This window comes from Camellia sinensis, chromosome 4 (assembly GCF_055761805.1).
Source record: "Camellia sinensis isolate YWXY chromosome 4, ASM5576180v1, whole genome shotgun sequence".
Classification (NCBI taxonomy): domain Eukaryota; kingdom Viridiplantae; phylum Streptophyta; class Magnoliopsida; order Ericales; family Theaceae; genus Camellia; species Camellia sinensis.
The window spans coordinates 218877288-218896619 of NC_138964.1; the positions used below are offsets into that span (position 1 = coordinate 218877288).

General features: G+C 41.0%; 1 protein-coding gene across 1 annotated transcript; it reads left to right on the top strand.

Annotated features, from left to right (window-relative positions):
* The first annotated feature begins 14330 nt into the window (after positions 1-14330).
* LOC145823566 (G2/mitotic-specific cyclin S13-7-like) lies at positions 14331-15449 on the top strand. The gene is made up of 3 exons (XM_082923044.1): positions 14331-14755; positions 14868-15046; positions 15151-15449. The coding sequence occupies exons 1-3, from the start codon at positions 14372-14374 to the stop codon at positions 15296-15298; spliced, it is 711 nt and encodes a 236-aa protein (XP_082779170.1). The 5' UTR covers positions 14331-14371; the 3' UTR covers positions 15299-15449.
* The last annotated feature ends 3883 nt before the right edge of the window (positions 15450-19332 follow it).

Sequence of the window (19332 nt, forward strand, 5' to 3'; positions counted from 1 at the left end):
GAAGATCTTGCAGCTGCGTCACCGCTGGTGGTCGCATTCGAACTGCGGGTAAACGCCCTCCTGGGCTGCTCCTTCTCTTGGTCAATGAGGCCCTACTTCATAGCATCCTCGATCTGTACTCCCATCTCATGCAAATCTGAAAAGGTAGGGAAGGGGAGCACGATCATTTTCTGCATTAGTTTGGGCTGGAGGTTGCGCACAATCATCCGTATTTGATCCTTATCCGTTGGCCTAATGGTCATCATTAAGGCTTTGGCCCTCCAGCGGGCCACGAATTCTGAGAAGCTCTCCTTAGGCTCCTGTCTCGTCGTCTCAAGATCACGGGTCGTAATCTCGATTTGGGTATTGTATGAATATTGTGCGACGAAGGCCTCGGCCATCTCCTCCCAGCTTCGTTTCACTGAATCCTCCAATTTGGCGTACCAGATGGCCGCAATACCCGACAGGGTCCTGCCAAAAAGGGAAAGCTTCTGTAATCTTGTCAAGCTCATCGGGCGCAGAACATCTGAAAACAAACTCAGGTGGACCATGGGATCTCCTGACCCGTCAAAACGGTCGATGTGAGGCATCTTGAACCTGTCCGGCAGTGTCACAGCTGCGTTGGTGTACCCGTTCTCAATGTCCGGGATGGACTTTACCCCCTGGGATTTCTTGAACAACTTTTCAAGCTTGCTCAACTTCAACGTTGTATGGTGTAGATGTCCCCGAACGCCCCGGGAGGGTGAGTCCCGTTCTGTTCATTTGTGGGGTCACTACAGCTCGGACTCTCAAATTGTCACGGTTCTTAATCTGAACCAAAGAGTCCAAATCCGGTAAATCGTTTTAAGAAACAGATTTTTGAAAAAAAGTGCCAAACATGGACTGCTTTGCCAGATACAGAGTCGCCACCTAAATATTTTTTATGGGGGAATTTAGGAAACCCTGACTCGGTGCCGAAGGCCACATGTCCGTCATCATCGGAGTTTCTCGGCTCGGGAGCTAGGGTACGATTGGGGAAGGTCTGCTATGAGCACCCCCTCTCGCCCGATCCGAAGATCGGCCTCTACTAACCGTGATATCCGTTTTTGAAAACATTATGTGTTCTTATTCCAATTGTTAGCCTAGAATTACTATGTTATGCGCATAGCAAACAAGTATAGACTAGATTGCCTAATTTGGAAAGAAACATTGCATATCCATTTGTCTTTAAAAAAAAGTACTTTGGAATTTGCTACTCGCAAGTAGGCTAAAATACGGATTTCAACGAATTTTTTTAACTCAAACAATCCAACCTTCACCCACAGGTATTCAAACAATTTATAACACATAAGCATCTAGCCACATGGTAAGCATGCTATCAGGTTAACATTCACACGCATGCGAGATGCTAAAGCATAAATACTTACATCGTACTCCGTGCCAAAACAATAAACTAGTTAGCAAACATGCGTGATTCTAGTTCATGTCAAGTTGACTAATGCAGCACATGCAAGATGCAATTAGAGTAGGCTCGGCTAACCTAAACATGGAATGTGAAATGCAACCAATTAATGCACGTATTCAATTTGGGATTGAAATACAAATGCAGTTAGAATGATGTACCGAGCCCGGTGCATGCAAAACAAATGTATGGATGCACGCATGCATAGCATAAGGTATGCTAATTTAAATATGCCCTAATCTATCATCATAAGCAGGTAAATAAAAAGGAAGAAAGAAGTGGGGGTTGGAAAACTTTCACACACTCACCCACACTTATTACAGAATTGCCCTCACTCGGAGGGTCCAAATAAATATTACAGTCCGAATAAATAATACTAAATTAATTATTACAAAATTTTTAATCTAATTACAAATTAAATGCAAAGAGAGGGTGGCCGCAGCCCCCGCCTCAGGATGCGTGAATGATGCATGCTCGGATTTATCTTTCCCCGAAAGCCCGGAAACCCATACCATGCCGCTGCTGCCTCTGTTAATGCTGCCCTACTCCTCTGAAAATTGCCAATGTCTCAGGGTATCTTCAATGAGAACTGCATAACACCACCGGCTAAGTGAAATGACCACCGGCCATGGGAAATTTCCATCGGCTGCTTTCAAGTCCATCGGCCTCATATCCTTTGCCGGTCGGCATTCTTCAGTGCCGGTCGGCAGAAACTTCCTGCAGAAGCTGGTTTTTTACAGCAACAAGGACAGACAGTGCATGGCATAGAATTTCAAGCACATGTATGCGCGGGCACACTCCCTATCATGCAAGGGACTCAAGGGAGCATGACCCTCGACCTTCGGGCCATCAATTACGCATGATGGCCTAAGAGGCCAAGTTTTGCAACTTTGATATCAAATGAAATGCAAGCACAAAACACATCAAAGGGCCCCAACCCCCATCATGATTGATCAAGAGGCAAGGGATGCATGCTCAATGAAATGCAACCTAGGCATGGAGGCCAAGTATGCAACATGAACATGCAAATGAGCAATGTATACTAGGCGCGCAACCTAAACATGTAAGTAAACATGGCATGCAACAACATGCGATGATGGACTAAAACTAACATGGATAGCTCGCAAGCATGCCAAAATCGGTGGCCATTAGATGAAAATGAGACTCTCGAAACGCGTGCACGCATACACGCAAACCGAGGACCAAACCTAAGGCATAGTATGAAACTCTAACAAGGCATGGCGAGGCATGAAATATGGCATACAAGCATGTAATTTCAGCACTGAAATGTGGTATAAAACAGCCCCGAATCACGGCAAAATAGCACCCGATGCATGAAATGAAACCGAAATGCAAAACTAGGCCCATGCATTGGCCTACAGCTATATAAAACATGCATTATTCGATTATGACATGTGAAGACAGATTCTAGGCATCCCCAAAACAAGCATTTTTTCAGTTTTAAACAAGGCCAAACAGCAAACACACATAGGGCAAAACTAGCATGCAAAAATGGCCCTAAATGTGAGATAAAGAAGCAACTCACAGCTGCTGACCCCAAACAGATTAGGGCCCTTCAACAATGTTGAAGAGGGGGCCAAAATATGACCTTTTACAGTTGATGGCCAAGCCCAAAATAGTATACAAGTATGCTCAAAATACTATGCAAGATTAAGGCAAAAAAAAGAGCTACAACATAAAGTATACAAAGGGTATCTCAAACAGCCATGGACCCTTAATGAAACATGAAGAGGGGGTCAAAATAGGGCCATTTTCAGTTCGGACCAAAGTCCAAAAACAGAGACACAATAGGCTAATAAATCATGCAAAAATGGGGACCAAAGAGGGGTATAATAACAAGTGGCACATGGAGGTCCCAAACAGTGATGAGCCCTCTTCAATGTTGAATAAGGGCTCAAAATAAGCCTATATACAGTTTACATCATGCTCCAAAACAGATCACACATAGGCCAAAAATACTATGCAAGATTATGGCATACAAAGGGGTAATGAAGCAAGTGCAGGATGGGGGTCCCAAACAGGGTAAGACCCTTAATGAAACAGAAAAATGAGCTCAAAAAAATGATATTTCTAGTTATGGTCGGAGCTCAAAACAGCAAGCAAAAGGAGCTAAGAAAACTTGCAAAAATGAGCTAGAAAGAGGGAGAAATCAACTCACCCTTGAAGACCAATCCTTTGCTACCTCTTGGACCAAGAAAAGCTGCCTCCTAGCCTCTGAGAAGGCCCTCCAAGCTGCTGGAATGGAGTGGTGGTGTGGTGCTATAGGGTGTAGTGCAAATAGGCCAAGAACAAGGGTCTTTGAACACTCTAACACACCCAAATGTAGAGAGAGAGGGAGATATAGAGAGAGAGGGTGATATATATGTTATATGTATGTATTAGGTCTGATTTTGCTGAACCAAAACAATGGAGGAGGATGGGTTTCTTTTATAGAGCAAGGAAATGGCATAAAGCTTCTCAAAGAAGCTATACAAAAGGGTCAAAGGGACCAAGCTTCTAAGAGAAGCTAATGCAAAGGTGCAAGCTTCTTGAGGAAGCCAAGACAAGGGGTCAAAGCTTCCTCAAGAAGCTTTGAGAAAAGGGTGCAAAAAAAGAGGGTCAAAAGGGGTGCAAATGGTGCAAAACAGCCACACACGTGCATGGGGAGCAGGGTCTGTGCATTCCAGCTGCCACAGCTGGCATCCATTCAATCTATAGAATACTCCGGAAGGTCATCGGCTAGCAAACTTGGTCGGTCAGCCATCTTTTCTGGCTGGTCGGCCATCTACTTGGTCGGTCGGCCATTTGTTTTGGCCGGTCGGCAGGAAAAATCTGCTCTACAGGTCCAACTTCAAACGGGCATAACTTCTTCATATGAACTCCTTTTCAGGTAATTCTTATGTCAAAATTGAAGCCCCAGAAGTAAGCTTTCCAATGGAACCAGCCTTGCATCAAAATTCCAAATGTGTAAAAAGTTATTCTTGTTTTAGTGAAGGCTGCTCAGTTTCGGTCCAACCGGGATGATGCCCAACTTCAACCAATCATATCTCCGCCCTCCGGTCTCGGATCTAAGAGATTCTTGAATGAAAAATGAAGCCCCGGAAGTCTTCTTTCCAATGGTGGTGGCCTCATACCTTAACTCAAAGTGTATAGACAAATAATCTTGATTTAGCGAGGACTGCTTACCCCTCTCTTAGCAATTCTTGCCTATCTTCTTCTCCAACTTGGCTTCTCTCCTCTTCTCCGCTTTCCTTCAACTTCAAACCCCTAAGCAAGATGTTTTGAAAGAGTTTTCAAAGATTTCGTCTCTCTTTCATTCATTTCCACTTTGTCCTTGCTCGGTTTATCGAAAAGCACATTTTTTGACAAAATGTGAGCCTCGGAACATCGTAGAAACTTTATTTCAAAAATGTTTTGAAAGAGAGGGTTTTAAGGTCTAAAAACCATTCAAAATAGCTTTGGTCCAAAATGGGGTGTGAAGTTGGGATTTGACCCTCTCATTGCCGAAGAAATTGAACCTTTGCCCTGCACACCTTTCATCATCGAGCAAACCATCAGTAGCGCCTAAGTCTTAAGGGCGGTCAAAAATGGGGTGTCTACATATGGTCTACCTCGAACTCAAAGGGAGAGTCCGGTGGGTTGATTGGTGCTTTAGACAGCTGGGGTAAGATTAGGGGCAGAGCCGGCCCTGTCGGAATGTCCGTACCTTCCTGGACATTTGGCGTCTCCGTAGGTGCTGGAACTCCTAGTGGGGGAGGGGCTTGGTGCGAAGCAGATGCTCCATTTTGCTGTTGCAGCCTGGTGATTAGCTCAGCCTGCTGTTTGGCGAATTCAGCTTGGCGGACAGCATCTTGCTGCATGAGTTTCATACTTTCTTGCATCTGGCGCATCATTGCCTCCATTCCTAATGTGTTCTGCTGATCCATCTAACTGACTGGTATCTATCCCTGCAGTAGAAACTGAGACCTCAGCCTGACTGTTCACTGGTGGGGTGGATAAGGGCCACTGATCTGGTAACTGCTGAACTGGTGATTTGTGCCTGACTGGCCCTTTTACCCTGCCTCTGGCAAAGGAACATTGATTGCCCTTGAACTGAATCTCTGACCTGACAAAGTCTATCAACACAAGTCCGATGAACCTCGGGGGATATCGGAGCCTTCTGAAGCCATGGTTCCAGACTACCCTAGTAAAAGAGAAAACATGTAGCATCTCAGCCCGATTTCACGATAACCCATATGAGCAGAGTTGAATGATTGTGCCTCCTACAGAATTCTGCCCAAAATTCTGCCCGTAAACTGATACCCTCAGGTGAACTGAATCCCAAAGTACTGAACTGGTGCCCGCAGGCCTGATACCCAGACTTGTAAACTGATACATGCATTCCTGTAGAGACGCACTCTAAAAGCACATAACAGATAAGTGAGAGCCAAAACACCCCTATGTTGGGGTAGGGTTTCCCTGTCCTATTTTGTCAGGAGCTAGGGTTTCACTACGCACGCAGCGGTTTCAAACAACCTACGATCGGGTAAGCAACCTGTCCTAGCTTGGAATGGTCACTATGGATTCCGAATATGCACTAGGTCGAATGGTCAAAAGGGTGCCCCGGTAAAACCGGGGTTTGTGTTCCCATATTGGCAAAGCCCACAACCGGTCAGCCTTATGGTCATGCCTTGATAAGACAAGCCTCCGGCAAACCGTTCAGGAATAGTAGATGGCAAATACGGTGTCCTAGGCGCACCAATGCAAATGCAATGCAAAGAAACACACAAGTGTAGTCAAAAACAGATATCATGAGTTCGAGTCAAGTTCTCTAGATCCCCAGCAGAGTCGCCAGAAACTGTAGACGTCCCCGAACGCCTCCGGGAGGAACGAGTCCCCCCGTTCTGTTCATTTGGGGTTCACTACAGTTTGGACTCTCAATTTGTCATGGTTCTAAATCTGAACCAAAGAGTCCAAATCCGGCAAATCGTTTTGAGAAAACAGATTTTGAAAGAAGTGCCAAACATGGACTGCTTTGCTAGATACAGAGTCGCCACTTAAATATTTTATTTTGGGGAAATTTAGGAAACCCTGACTCGTTTGCCTAAGGCCACGTGTCCGTCATCACCAAAGTTGCCTCGGCTCGGGAACTTGGGTACGATTGGGGAAGGTCACTCCGTGAGCACCCCCGCTCGCCCGATCAAAGATCGGCCTCTACTAACCATGATATCTATTTTTGACAACATTATGCGTTCTTATTCCGGTTTTTAGCCTAGATTTACTATGTGATGCGCACAGCATACAAGTATAGACTGGATCATCTGAATTGGAACAAAACATTTCATGTTTATTTTTTAAAGTGGTTTGATGGTGCTACCCGCAAGTAGGCTAAGACGTGGATTTGCACCCTCAGTTGGGCTTAGAAAATATGATTTTGCCACTATCTAGTGGGCTTAAAACACACATTTGATGAATTGTTCCAATCCAAATAACCCAACCTTCACCCACAAACATTCAGGCAGTTATATCACATAAGCATATAGCCTCATGGTAAGCATGCTATTCATGGCAGTCACTCACACGCATGCAAGGATGCTAAAGCATAAAAACTTACCGAGTACTCCAAGCCAAAACAAAAGCTAATTAGAAATCCATGCATGATCCTAATTATACGGAAATGCCTAATGCAACACATGCAAAAATGCAACTATAGCAGGCTCGGCTATTCTAAACATGGCATATGAAATGCTACAGCTAACATGTATTCAACTTGGAATTGAAAATACGATGCAGTTAGTATAATGCGCCGAGCCCGGTGCATGCAAAACAGATGAATGAATGCAAACATGCTATCATACTGTATGCTAATTGAAGCATGCCCTAATCTAACCATCATAAGCAGGTAAATAAAAGGGAGAAAGACGTGGGGTTGGAAGACATACATCACACACACGCACACTTATTACAACATTGCCCTCGCACAGAGGGTCCGAATAAATAATATACAGTCCCAAATAATTACAGTCCAAATAAATAATACGGTCCAAATATGTACAAAAATCCTAATTAATTACCAAATTAACTAAGAAAACAATAAACTGGCATGCAAGCTAGGGACTGCCTTGACTCTTCTTCAGATGATGAATAATGCATATCCGGGTTGCCTTTGCACGGAAATCCACTGTGATGCCCCAATTAGCCTCTATTTTGCAATAATTTTTTGGAAAACGCGCCAAGCCCCGGAAGACTGCTGATTCTTATTTGCTACAACAAAGAGCAGGAAAGGGGCATGGCAATGTATTTTCACAAATGTATGCATGCTTCGATCCTCGTGCCACCAATCACGCATCTCGATGTATGATGGCCGAGGAGTCGAATTGCACAACTCAATATGAAATGAATGCACATATAAACACAACAAAACCTAAACTCCATCATGGATAATCCGGAGTGTCGGTGACTGGGAATTGAGACACGTTTCGTCACTCGAAGTACGAAACGTCCCTCGTTTCCCGTGCTCGGGCTAACTCCTATCCCAAGCACAATGCAATATGCATGACATGCATGAATGCAACTAATATACAACCTAGCATACACAATGCTATGAGATGGCATACACAATGCACGATGTAACAAGGCATACGCAATGCTCTAACATACAACCTAGCATACGCAATGCTATAAAATGAAATGGCATGCTCAATGGACAATGGACTTATACCAACATGAGTGGACCTCAGCCACACTCACATCGGTAGCCATGAGATGAAAATGAGATACTCGAAATGCGTACACACATGCACGCAAACCGATGACCGATCCTAAGGCACAAATGTCACTCTGTAGACACCCTATTTTTGACTGACCTCAAGACTTGGACGTCACCGTTTGAACACCTGGTGATCATCCATGTTTGTGTTCGTTTGGAGTTCCCGGAGGTTTCGGCTACGCGCCTTGCCTCAGGATCTCCGAACTCGACTGTTTAGTGATTGGTTTTGCACCAAACACTTGTGTTTTGCCTTGGAGGGGCAGGGAATGCCTTGTGAGGTATCCCCACACATCACCGGCCATGGCCAGAGGCCACTGGCTGGTGTTTTGTTGCCATCGGCAATATATATTGCCGGTCGGCACTGTTTGTTGCCGGTCGGCACTCTTTGTTTACAAAATGGCAATTTTGAGCAGCCGATTACTGTTCATCTACTTTTACAAATATTTTAAGACAGCTGTATGTCATTTTGTTCCCCTCCATACACGTGTATGGAAGGATGGACCCCTTGTTAGCTTACCTTGTAAGCTTTACAAGATTGGCTCCTCTATAAGAGGAGCCCTCCCCTCTTGGCTCTAGGTTAGAAATTTTGGAGAGAAAATTGGTGTGAGAGCTCTGGTTTTAGGTTTAGGGTTTGATATATATTCTATCTCTATACCTCTCTCTCATTTAGCCTTTGTCTGTGTTTAAGTGTGTTTGTGTCTTACTATTGCACACAAACACATAGTGTTACACCTTTGCTTGATTTCTTGAAGGACCAGAGGTTGTTCTTGAGGTTCTTGAGCTATTTTGAGCTCAAAGAAGCTGTTGGAGCTTCATCTTTGAAGAAAGTCAACAAGGGTAAGAAACTAGTCCCATTTTACTCCATTTTTGCATTGTATTTTTACCTATCTTGAAATTGTTTTTTGGCTTTTCATATAATACAAAAAAGTTCTGTTTTTAAGCCCTCTAAATAGTTTATTTAGGGTGTTTTGTTGTTTGAGGTTGTTTGACTCCTCCTAAGCCTTGTAAGGCTCCATTTTGTGCTATTTTGAGTGAGCTCCGAGACCTTGGTGTTTGGGCCTCCTCACCACTGAAATCTTGAGGGATTTCAGAGGTGAGGATGGTACCTTGAGGTCCCGAGAAGGAGAGGGTCACCCCCTCTCCTTATTGTCCTTGAAATGGACCATTTTTGGCCTCTTGAGGGAGCACCTAGCTAAGCTTCATGTTGGCCATGCCTTGGCTGCTTTTTGTGCTTATTATGTCATAATATGCCTCTGTTTTTTGTTGGTTTTGGTACACCATGCATGCTTAGCATACCTACCTTGTAATGCCACTTTGTTGCCTTAACATGCCATAGGTTGTAAACCCTTGTTCTAGCATGTTTTAGGCTTAGCTTTGTGAAGCTTTTGTGCATATTTTGCCATATTTAAGGTCTGTCCTAGGTTGTTTGGGTCGGATTTGGTATGCTTAGTATAGCCCCTTTGCATTCCGGCTTGTTGGCCTTAAGTGTGTGAATGTATAGCATGACATTCTTGCATTGATTTAGTGGTTTGGAACTATCCACCATGTCATTTCAGTCCCCTTTGCATGCCTATATGCTTGCCTTGGATGTCTCTTTGATGCCTTATGAGCTTGTGTTATATGCTCCATGTTTTGGCCATTGTACATGCCTTTGAATTTGAGCCACTTAGATGCCATCTAAGAGTCCCTTTTGCATGATCTAGGTCTGCCTTGGACCTGTTTTAAGCCCTCTTGGCCTTGTGAGGCTTGGTTGGCTTAGCCATGGTTTAAGTCCCTTTGATTTGCTTCAAGAACTTGGGCCATTTATTGCATGCTTAGTCTATTTTGTTTGCTTGGTTTGACACCATCTTAACATGAGTTCCAATGCTTACCTTGCATGCCATTAGTCTACATTATGCCTCTTTCAAATATGCTTGAGAGTTGCCCCATTTGTGCCTAAGTGTTGGCCCTTTAACATGTGCATGTGTGTATGTGTATTTAGTCCTTTATTTTGGTCACTTTGGTCATTGTTTTGGGCCTAATTATAGTTGTCCAAATCATGTTTAAGTCCATCCCTTTGCTAGCTTGCATGCTTACCTTGCATGTTTGTTTGCATGCTTGCATGTGCATCTTGCATTTCCATGTTGCATCCTTAGCTTGTATGCCTAGGTTGCATTGCATTTAGCATGCATGTCTTGCTCCTTGATCTAGTGATAGGAATTGGACTTTGGTTTGTTAGTTTGCATTGCATTTGACATCAAAATGTGCACACTTGGTCCCTTGGGCCATCACGCATGGAAATGCGCGATTGATGGTCCGAGAACCAAGGAGCATGCCCCTTTGAGTCACTAACAGGATAAGGGACATGATTGGTGCATATATGGCTTGAATTGTATTGCCATGCTCTGCCTTGCCCTTTGTTGCTGTCAATTGCAGATTCTGCAGAAACTTTCTGCCGACCGGCAGTTCTATGTGCCGACCGGCAATCTTTCCATGGCCGATGGATGCATTCACAGCCGGTGATTTCATGCCACTGCCGGTGGCCATTATATTCAGCCGGTGGTGTCTCCCAATGTCCAGGGAAGCAATCCTGAAACTTTGGCAGTCTTCAGAGGAGCTTAGCAGGGAAAACAGAGGCAACCTATGCATGGTAGTGCACTTCCGAGCAAGACCCGAGCATGCGTGCATCGAACTCTTTTCCCGAGGCGGTTTACTGTTTTTCCTAGCTTAGTTAGTTTGTTAACTAATTAGGTGATTTGTAATAATTAATTAGCTAAGTTAGTTAATTCGTTATTTAATCTGTATTATTCTTTTGGTTCCTCCGAGTGAGGGTAAACTTGTAATAAGTGTGGGTGCGTGTGGGTGCGTGTGTGTGCATGTCTTCCAATCCCCACTTCTTTCTTCCCTTTTACTTACCTGCTTATGATAGTTAGTAATAGGACATGTTTAAATTAACATACCTTATGCTATGCATGCGTGCATCCATCCATTGGTCTTGCATGCACCAGGCTCGGTACATCATGCTAACTGCATTTGTACTTCAATGCCAAACTGAATACGTGCATCAATTAATTGCATTTCACATGCCATGTTTAGGTTAGCCGAGCCTACTCTAATCGCATCCTGTATGTGTTGCATTAGACATTTAAACATGGACTTGGATCATGCATTGTTTACTAACGAGTTCGTTGTTTTGGCATGGAGTACGATGTAAGTATTTTCATGTTTTAGCATATCGCATGCGTGTGAATGCTATCATAACAGTATGTTTACCATGTGACTAGATGCTTATGTGATAAACTGTTTGAATGCCTATGGGTGAAGGTTGGATTGTCTGAGTTGGAAAAACTCGTTGAAATCCGTATTTTAGCCTACTTGCGAGTAGCAAATTCCAAAGTGTTTTTCAAGACAAACGGATATGCATTGCTTATTTCCAAATTAGGCAACCTAGTCTATACTTGTTTGCTGTGCGCATAACATAGTAATTCTAGGCTAATAACTAGAATAAGAACACATAACGTTTTCAAAAACGGATATCACGGTTAGTAGAGGCCGATCTTCGGATCGGGCGAGAGGGGGTGCTCATAGCTGACCTTCCCCAATCGTACCCAAGTTCCCGAGCCGAGGCAACTCTGGTGATGACGGACATGTGGCCTTCGGCACCGAGTCAAGGTTTCCTAAATTCCCCCATAAAAAAAAATATTTAGGTGGCGACTCTGTATCTGGCAAAGCAGTCCATGTTTGGCACTTCTTTTTCTAAAAATCTGTTTTCTCAAAACGATTTGCCAGATTTGGACTCTTTGGTTCAGATTTAGAATCGTGACGTCAAATCGAGTCCGAACTGTAGTAGAGAGGCCCCACGCGGGCGCGTGCTACACACTCTAACAAGGCATGGCAAGGCACGAAATATGACATACAAACATACAAGTTTCAGCACTGAAATGTGATGCAAAACAGCCCCGAAACATGGAAACATGGCACCCGATACATGGAATGAGACCCGAAACATGAAATTAGGTACATAGAATGACCTATGGCTATGCAAATCATGCATTATTTGAACATGAAGTATGAAGACAGAATCAAGACAGTCTCAAAACAAGAATATTTACAACTTTAAGCAAGGCCAAAAGGCAAACACAAATAGGGCTAAGTTAACACGCAAAAATGGCCCCAAAAGAGAGATAAATAAGCAAGTAGCAGCTTCTGGCCCCAAATAATGAAGAACCCTTCAACAAAGTTGAAGAGGGACTCAAAACAAGGTATTTTACAGTTTATGGCCGAGCCCAAAACAGTGCACAAGTAAGCTTAAAATACTATGCAAGAAATAGGCCTAAAAGAAGGTTTAAACACAAAGTGTAAAAAGGGAGCCTCAAACAGCAAAAGACCCTTGATCAAACATGAAGAGGGGGTCAAAATAAGGCTATTTACAGTTCGGACCAGAGCCTAAAAATACAAGCACAAGGGGCTAACAAAACATGCAAAAATAAGGCCAAAAGAGGGATAAAGAGGCAAGTGACAAAAGGAAGCCTCAAACAGTGAATAAGGGCTCAAAATAAGCCACTTTTCAGTTTATGACCAAGCTCAAAACAGTTTACAAATGAGCCTAAAATATCATGTAAGAAAGAGGCATACAAGAGAGGTAAAGAAGCAAGTGTAAAAAGGAAGCCTCAAACAGGGAGAGGCCCTTAAACAAACATGAAAAGGAGCTCAAAATAATGCTATTTTCAGTTAGGGTCGGAGCCCAAATATGCAAGCAAAAGGAGCTAATATATTGAGCAAAATAAAGCACAAAAGAGGGAGAATGAAGACTCACCCTTGTAGACCAAGCTCCAGCAGCTTTTGGCTTGAGGAAAGGTGCTCCTAAGCTCTGGAAAACCAGCTCTAAGTGTTGGAAAGGATGGTGGTGGTGTGGTGCTATGTGGTGGTGTAGAAAGGGGTGTGGGATTTGAGGGATTTTGAGGGTTGGAGTGTAGAGAGGGAGAGATACAATGTGGGAGGCTCAGAGCAATTTTTGTAACCCCTGAAGCTGCTGGAATGGCCTGGATATATAGGCAAAGGAGTGGAGAAAATGGGGGAAAAATGGGGGGGAAAGGAATTCAAGTTTCCCCCCCAAAAGTGCAGCCCCCCGGATACATAATCTGGGGGGAAACAGAATACATATTTGTAATGTACCAGAGGTGGGGATCATGGCCGGCCGGGTATCTAAGTTGCAGGTGGCCGGTCGGCCCTCCCCATGGCCGGTCGGCCAAGGGTCAAAAGGGTCAAGCAGTATTAGTGGCCGGCCATGTGATATTGGTGGCCTCCCATGTGTGCACAACACAACCATATGGTCAAAAACTGGAGAAAGTAAACCAGGAGAGAGAAAAGCCCACTTTTAAGAGGGGTTCAAAAGGGTCAAACACAATTACTGGCCGGCCATGTGATATTGGTGGCCTCCCAGGTGTGTACAACACAAATATGTGGTTTAGGGCTGGAAAAAGTGGCCATAGGGTGGTCAACATTGGCTTTCAAGTGAGAAAAACGGGCGACGGAGGGCGATGGAGGAATAAAACTGGTTGTCAGAACAATTACTGGCCTCCCACCCTTCTACGACCTTCTTAACAATGAAACAGAGGTTCATGCCAAAAATAAGCCCAAACCGATGCAAAATGAAGGTTCGGGGGCTGAAACACGCAGCCCGAGGCCCCGAAAACTGACTGTTAGGCACCGGAAGTGGTGTTCGACCACGAAGTTGGTTTTTCGAGCAACAGTGTCCCTCAAAAGGGAGCAAATAAGATGCATGCTAAAAACCGGAGCAAACGGAGGTGGTTAAGCAGTCCCGAACCGAGGCACACGACCAACAGCTCCGAAAAATAGAAAACCAGACTCCAAACGGGCAAAATGGCCTACGACCGCGAAACGTAGCCTACGGCCACTGAGAGATGATCTACAAGACCTCTCCCTTCCTTCGGGAAGAGAAAACAGAGAAAACAGAGCCTGGCTCGCAAACCGAGGCAAAGCATGAAAGAGTCCGAAAGTCCGGAGGCAAGGCTCGCAGTTGAGACTCTGAAACCTCTGAACGAGCACGATATGCAACATCACCAAGCGCTCAATCGGTGACGTCTGAGTCTTAAGGTCGATCAAAAATGGGGTGTCTACATATATGTGTTACGTTGTTCTAAGAAGAGTGTGTATGTATTGAAACTGTGATGTTATAGAATGAGAGCAGAGTTCACGACTACATGGACTCGCAGCCTGAGATAAATGAGAAGATGAGAGCAATCTTGGTGGATTGGTTGATCGAAGTTCACAACAAATTTGAACTCATGCCAGAGACTTTATACCTCACTATCAACATTGTTGATCGCTACCTTGCTTCAAAGCCGGTGATGAGGAGGGAACTCCAATTAGTAGGCATCAGTGCCATGCTCATCGCCTCCAAATATGAAAAAATCTGGGCTGCAGAGGTCAATGACTTTGTGTGCATCTCAGACAGGGCTTATACAAATGAGCAAGTGCTGATTACCGAGAAACGCATACTGAGAGAGCTCAAATGGAGCTTAACAGTTCCTATGCCTTATGTGTTCCTCGCGCGCTTCATCAAAGCCGCTGTTGCTGATCAGCATGTTTGTATTTTTTGCTCTCTGTTGTTTCAAAATTGTTATGATTGATGATGATTATTGCTCTACTCTTGAATGCTAATTGTTCATTTTTTTGTTTTGTTTTTTGTACATTTAGATGGAGAACATGATGTATTTTCTGGCTGAGCTAGGGATAATGAATTATGCCACCATTATATACTGTCCATCAATGCTTGTTGCCTTAGCAGTCTACACTGCCCGTTGCACCATCAACAAAAGCCCTGCTTGGAACGACACACTAAAACTGCACACTAGTTTCTCAGAGACACAGCTTATGTAAGTTTTTTCAATCTTCATTTTGTGACTGTTTTAAGAATGAAATTAATATAATTACATGTGTTTCTGATTAATTTTTGTTTATTTATTTATGTTCTAAACAGGGATTGTGCTAAACTACTGGTTAGCTTCCACTTGATGGCCGCAGAAAACAAGCTGAAGGTGATCTATAGGAAATACTCCAATCCCGAGAGAGGCGCCGTTGCCCTGCTCCCGGCGGCCAAAAGTCTATTGGCTGCTGCTACATCATGACTAACAACAACATCAAGCAATTACTGTGTCTTGGATTTTGCTTCTGATAACAGTTGTGGAGCAATTTTTTTTTAAAATTTTTTTTCTTCAATTTTAAATTTGTAGTATTTTTGCTAAAAACTTGAGTACTAATTCAATTCATTTTATTCAATGGGGTGTGTATGTTTTTACTAGAGTATTTTTATGTGCTTTGCAAAATTGGTGGAATTTTGTGTTTAGAAATTGAAAGAAAATTCTAAATGAAAAAATAGGTTGCTTTCTATTAATTTTTTCAAAAAACACAAAAAATAAACAATATACTCAACGAATCTTATAATATGCACGGTTTAGGCCCAGAAATCCAATCCACTCCCCACCCCACCCCACCCCACCAAACCAAAGCACCATAAAGCCACAACAGGTCCCGAATCCTCAACCACAGTCCAAAAAATCTTACCATTATGTTTTAATAATTTTATTTTGATTTATATTTTAATCTCATTATTAATTGCACCGTACCTTCAGGTACGGGCATACACTAGTATATATATATTAAACAAGTTGTAGAGGGAAAAAAAAAAAACAGCTTAACTTTTTCAATCATAAAAAAATGTAATTATTATAATAATTTCACATCTTTTTTTAATTTTAAAAAAGTCAATAGAAAAAAAAATCAAAATTTTACTTTGTTGTACTATATTTGTTGTATTATATAATTTCTTGAGATGTATATTATATACTCCTTAATTACAATTTTTGTAATCTTTGATTATAATCTATTAAGATGTTAGTTATGAGTTTATTATATATATATATATATATATTTTTTGAATTTAATTATAATATTATTTTAATTATAATCTAAATTTTTTTTAATTATACCTTATATAATATATGTTTTTTTAAAATTAAGATTGTTACGAGTGCCATAACATTACCCTTGTTGCGCCACATTTATTATTATAATATAATAATATAATATATGGAGTTGTACAGCATTAGAGGTCCTGCAGGATGAGTTGGGATCCTCTCTTAGGTTTTCTCATTGTCTCCTTACTTACAACGATGGAGATACATTTTGAGTTGATTCAAGAAATTCAAATTTATTTTTCCTGCCTAAATCTGGATTGTTGGATCAACTCAAAGCATATCTCTACCGTTATAAGTAGAGAGACAAGAAGAGAGCTCAAGGAAATGATCTCAACTCCTGGAGGATTACATAGGAACAGTTTCTTAGGAAACATCTTCAAAAATCAGAACAAAACGAACCCACACAATCCGAAACACTACATGTGCCTTATAATTATAAAAAAAATAAAAAAATTATATAATTTTAATTTTTTGAGTTCTAACTAAATTAAACATGAAACATAATTAAAAAATTCATGAGTCATAACTAAAATAAATAAAAACATATATAGCTAAAAATATATATAATATATAAAAGGGTATATATTAAAATTTTTCCCCACAAACACACACCTCTTGTGCTTGAAAATGACCTCATCATCCTCCACCAATAAAACCACTTTCCAAAGTCTGACGACAATGGAACAATACATCATGAATTCTTGCATTTTTTGGTAATTTTTTATTTGAATTTTTTATTTTTTGAGTCCATAAACACCAAACTGGATTCCAACTTCTTTGTCAAACTTGTTTGTGTGGAGGATATGTGCTTTTGGACCACTTGAGGACGAAACTTATGTATATGGTCTAAAATTGTCCTCCATACATAATGTTCACTGCCAAAATAAGGTTTCGTTTAGAAATAAATTATTTTAATTTTTATAAAAAGATATATAAAAAAAAGTAAAGAGAGTGATATGACAATGTATAATGAATTTTTAATTTTTTGATTAAAATACTTACTCCTCAAACGAGGCTTTAGTTTGGACGAGGAATTACAATTAGTTCCTTGATTTTGGCCAACATTGTTTAGATAGAGAAAACAATAAATGATGAGAGATAGAAGATAGAAACGAATGCGCAAACCACTTAGCTTATTTATCCGTTCGGATATAAATTAAACCAAACAATTCATTTCATCATGTCCTGTTATGCCAACGTAAATGACAAAGCTATGCCTCAAATGATTCAAAAAGAAATTTTGTGATGACATCACGACTTTTGTTTCCATTAAATTGAAAATTATGTTGCATTGAGATGGTTTGGGCGTCTGAATGTGTGGTTGAATTTGGATTATTATTTTCGATTTATGTTGATGTGGTGTGACTTGATTAAAGGAATTGTTCGATCCAATCTAGATTCAAACTATAGATAAGTCAAATCCAAGGTGACGGATGAATTGTAAGGATTTTAATTTAAAAAGAATGAGAAAAGAAAAGGAAAGAAAGTTTATAAAAATTTTGGGTATATTTTGAAAAAATGTTTACCAAATATATATATATATATATATATTTATGTTGTCTAATTTTTTGAACTAATAAATGTTTTTACCACTAAAAGTTATAATTACATACTGTCTTTCACCACTATACATTTCTTTTCTGAGTCCAGATCGTCTGCCGTGTTTTCCTACGGTTCTTCTTGCGGCTGTCCAAAATGACGTTGTTTTGGATTTTTTTTTTTCTTCCCTTCTTCTCTCGTCGTCTTTTTCTTTGCAGCCTCTTTTTCGTTTTTGAACCTAACCCCTCTCAGAGAGATGAACAGAGGCCACAAACGGAATCACCTCCTCTTTTCGGGTTGATGAAAGTATTCATCTAATTCATCATCTACTACACTGTCTTCTTAATCGAACAAGTGGAAGAACGGTTGGTCCGTTCTTTTCCCCCATTAACATCTTCAAAGTTAACCATGGACCTTGAATCTGATACACAGACAAACAAAACAATATTTAGACCATTTTGCAACCAAAACTATACATGTTAAAAAGTTAATAACCATTTTTTGACATGCTTATAGAATCTGAGGACTTTTTGAAACATTGAGTTTTGTATAAATTTAATAATATATACATATATAAAATATAAAATATTTAAAAAAAAAAGAACCAAAAATCACAACATCACAAATTGCTCAGAATCAGAAATCACAAAATCACAAATTGCTCAGATCAACCAAAAAATTATTGAATTTAGATGTCAACTTTGACTAAAACAATCCTTCAATTTTCCCAAAACACAAACACACACAAAGTTAAATCATAATTTCTTTATGAAAATAAAGAATAAAAAATAGGGAAATGAATTGATTTTGCTTGTTAGATATGAATTAAGAAAACCCCCAAAGAAAATTTAGGTGTAAATAATGAATCAACAAGCAGAGCAAACAATCAAAAGTACCATATAAAGAAATCAAACCCAAAAAAAAAAGAAAAAAAAGAAAAGAAAAGAAAAAAACAAGACCAACAACACCAACTGTACCTCACTAGACCATCAACAAAACAAGAAGAGAGAGATGGGTTGATTGATTACAGATAGGAGGATTTTGCAACTGTAAGGATTTGAGGGCAGCCGTGAAGGCAGATGAGAGGGAGAGAGAGAGATGTGTTTTGTATGTGAAATGAAGACAACTTCAACGGAGAGGATAGGGATAACGGGAAAAAAAAAATACACTAAACAAAACGACGTCGTTTTTGACAAAACGACGTCGTTTTGGTGAGCACCGCAGGAAGCGCCGCAGGAAAGCACGACAGACGATCTGGACTCTTCTTTTCTATGTAAAAGTCGTAATCCTTTGTTCCTACTCTATTATTTCATGCCCTCTTGTCCCTTGATTTTTGGTAGGATGCTAATGAGAGGAGACAGAAGGACTCGTTTGGGAACATATTAACTTAGTAATTTTTTGACTATTTGGTTAAAATATGAGCTACAAAAAATTAATATGTTTGGGATGATTTTTTGACTTTTTACGAAAAGATGTGCAAAAAGTAGAGAAAAAAAAGAATCTTTGACTTTTTGGTATGAGTTGTTGGCTTTTTGACTTTTTTAATAACGTTTTAACTTTTTGACTAAACCGGCTTTCCCAAATGAGGCCTAAGTATGAGATAAACATACATTATTGGCATTTCATTAATTGTTTTTACCATAATC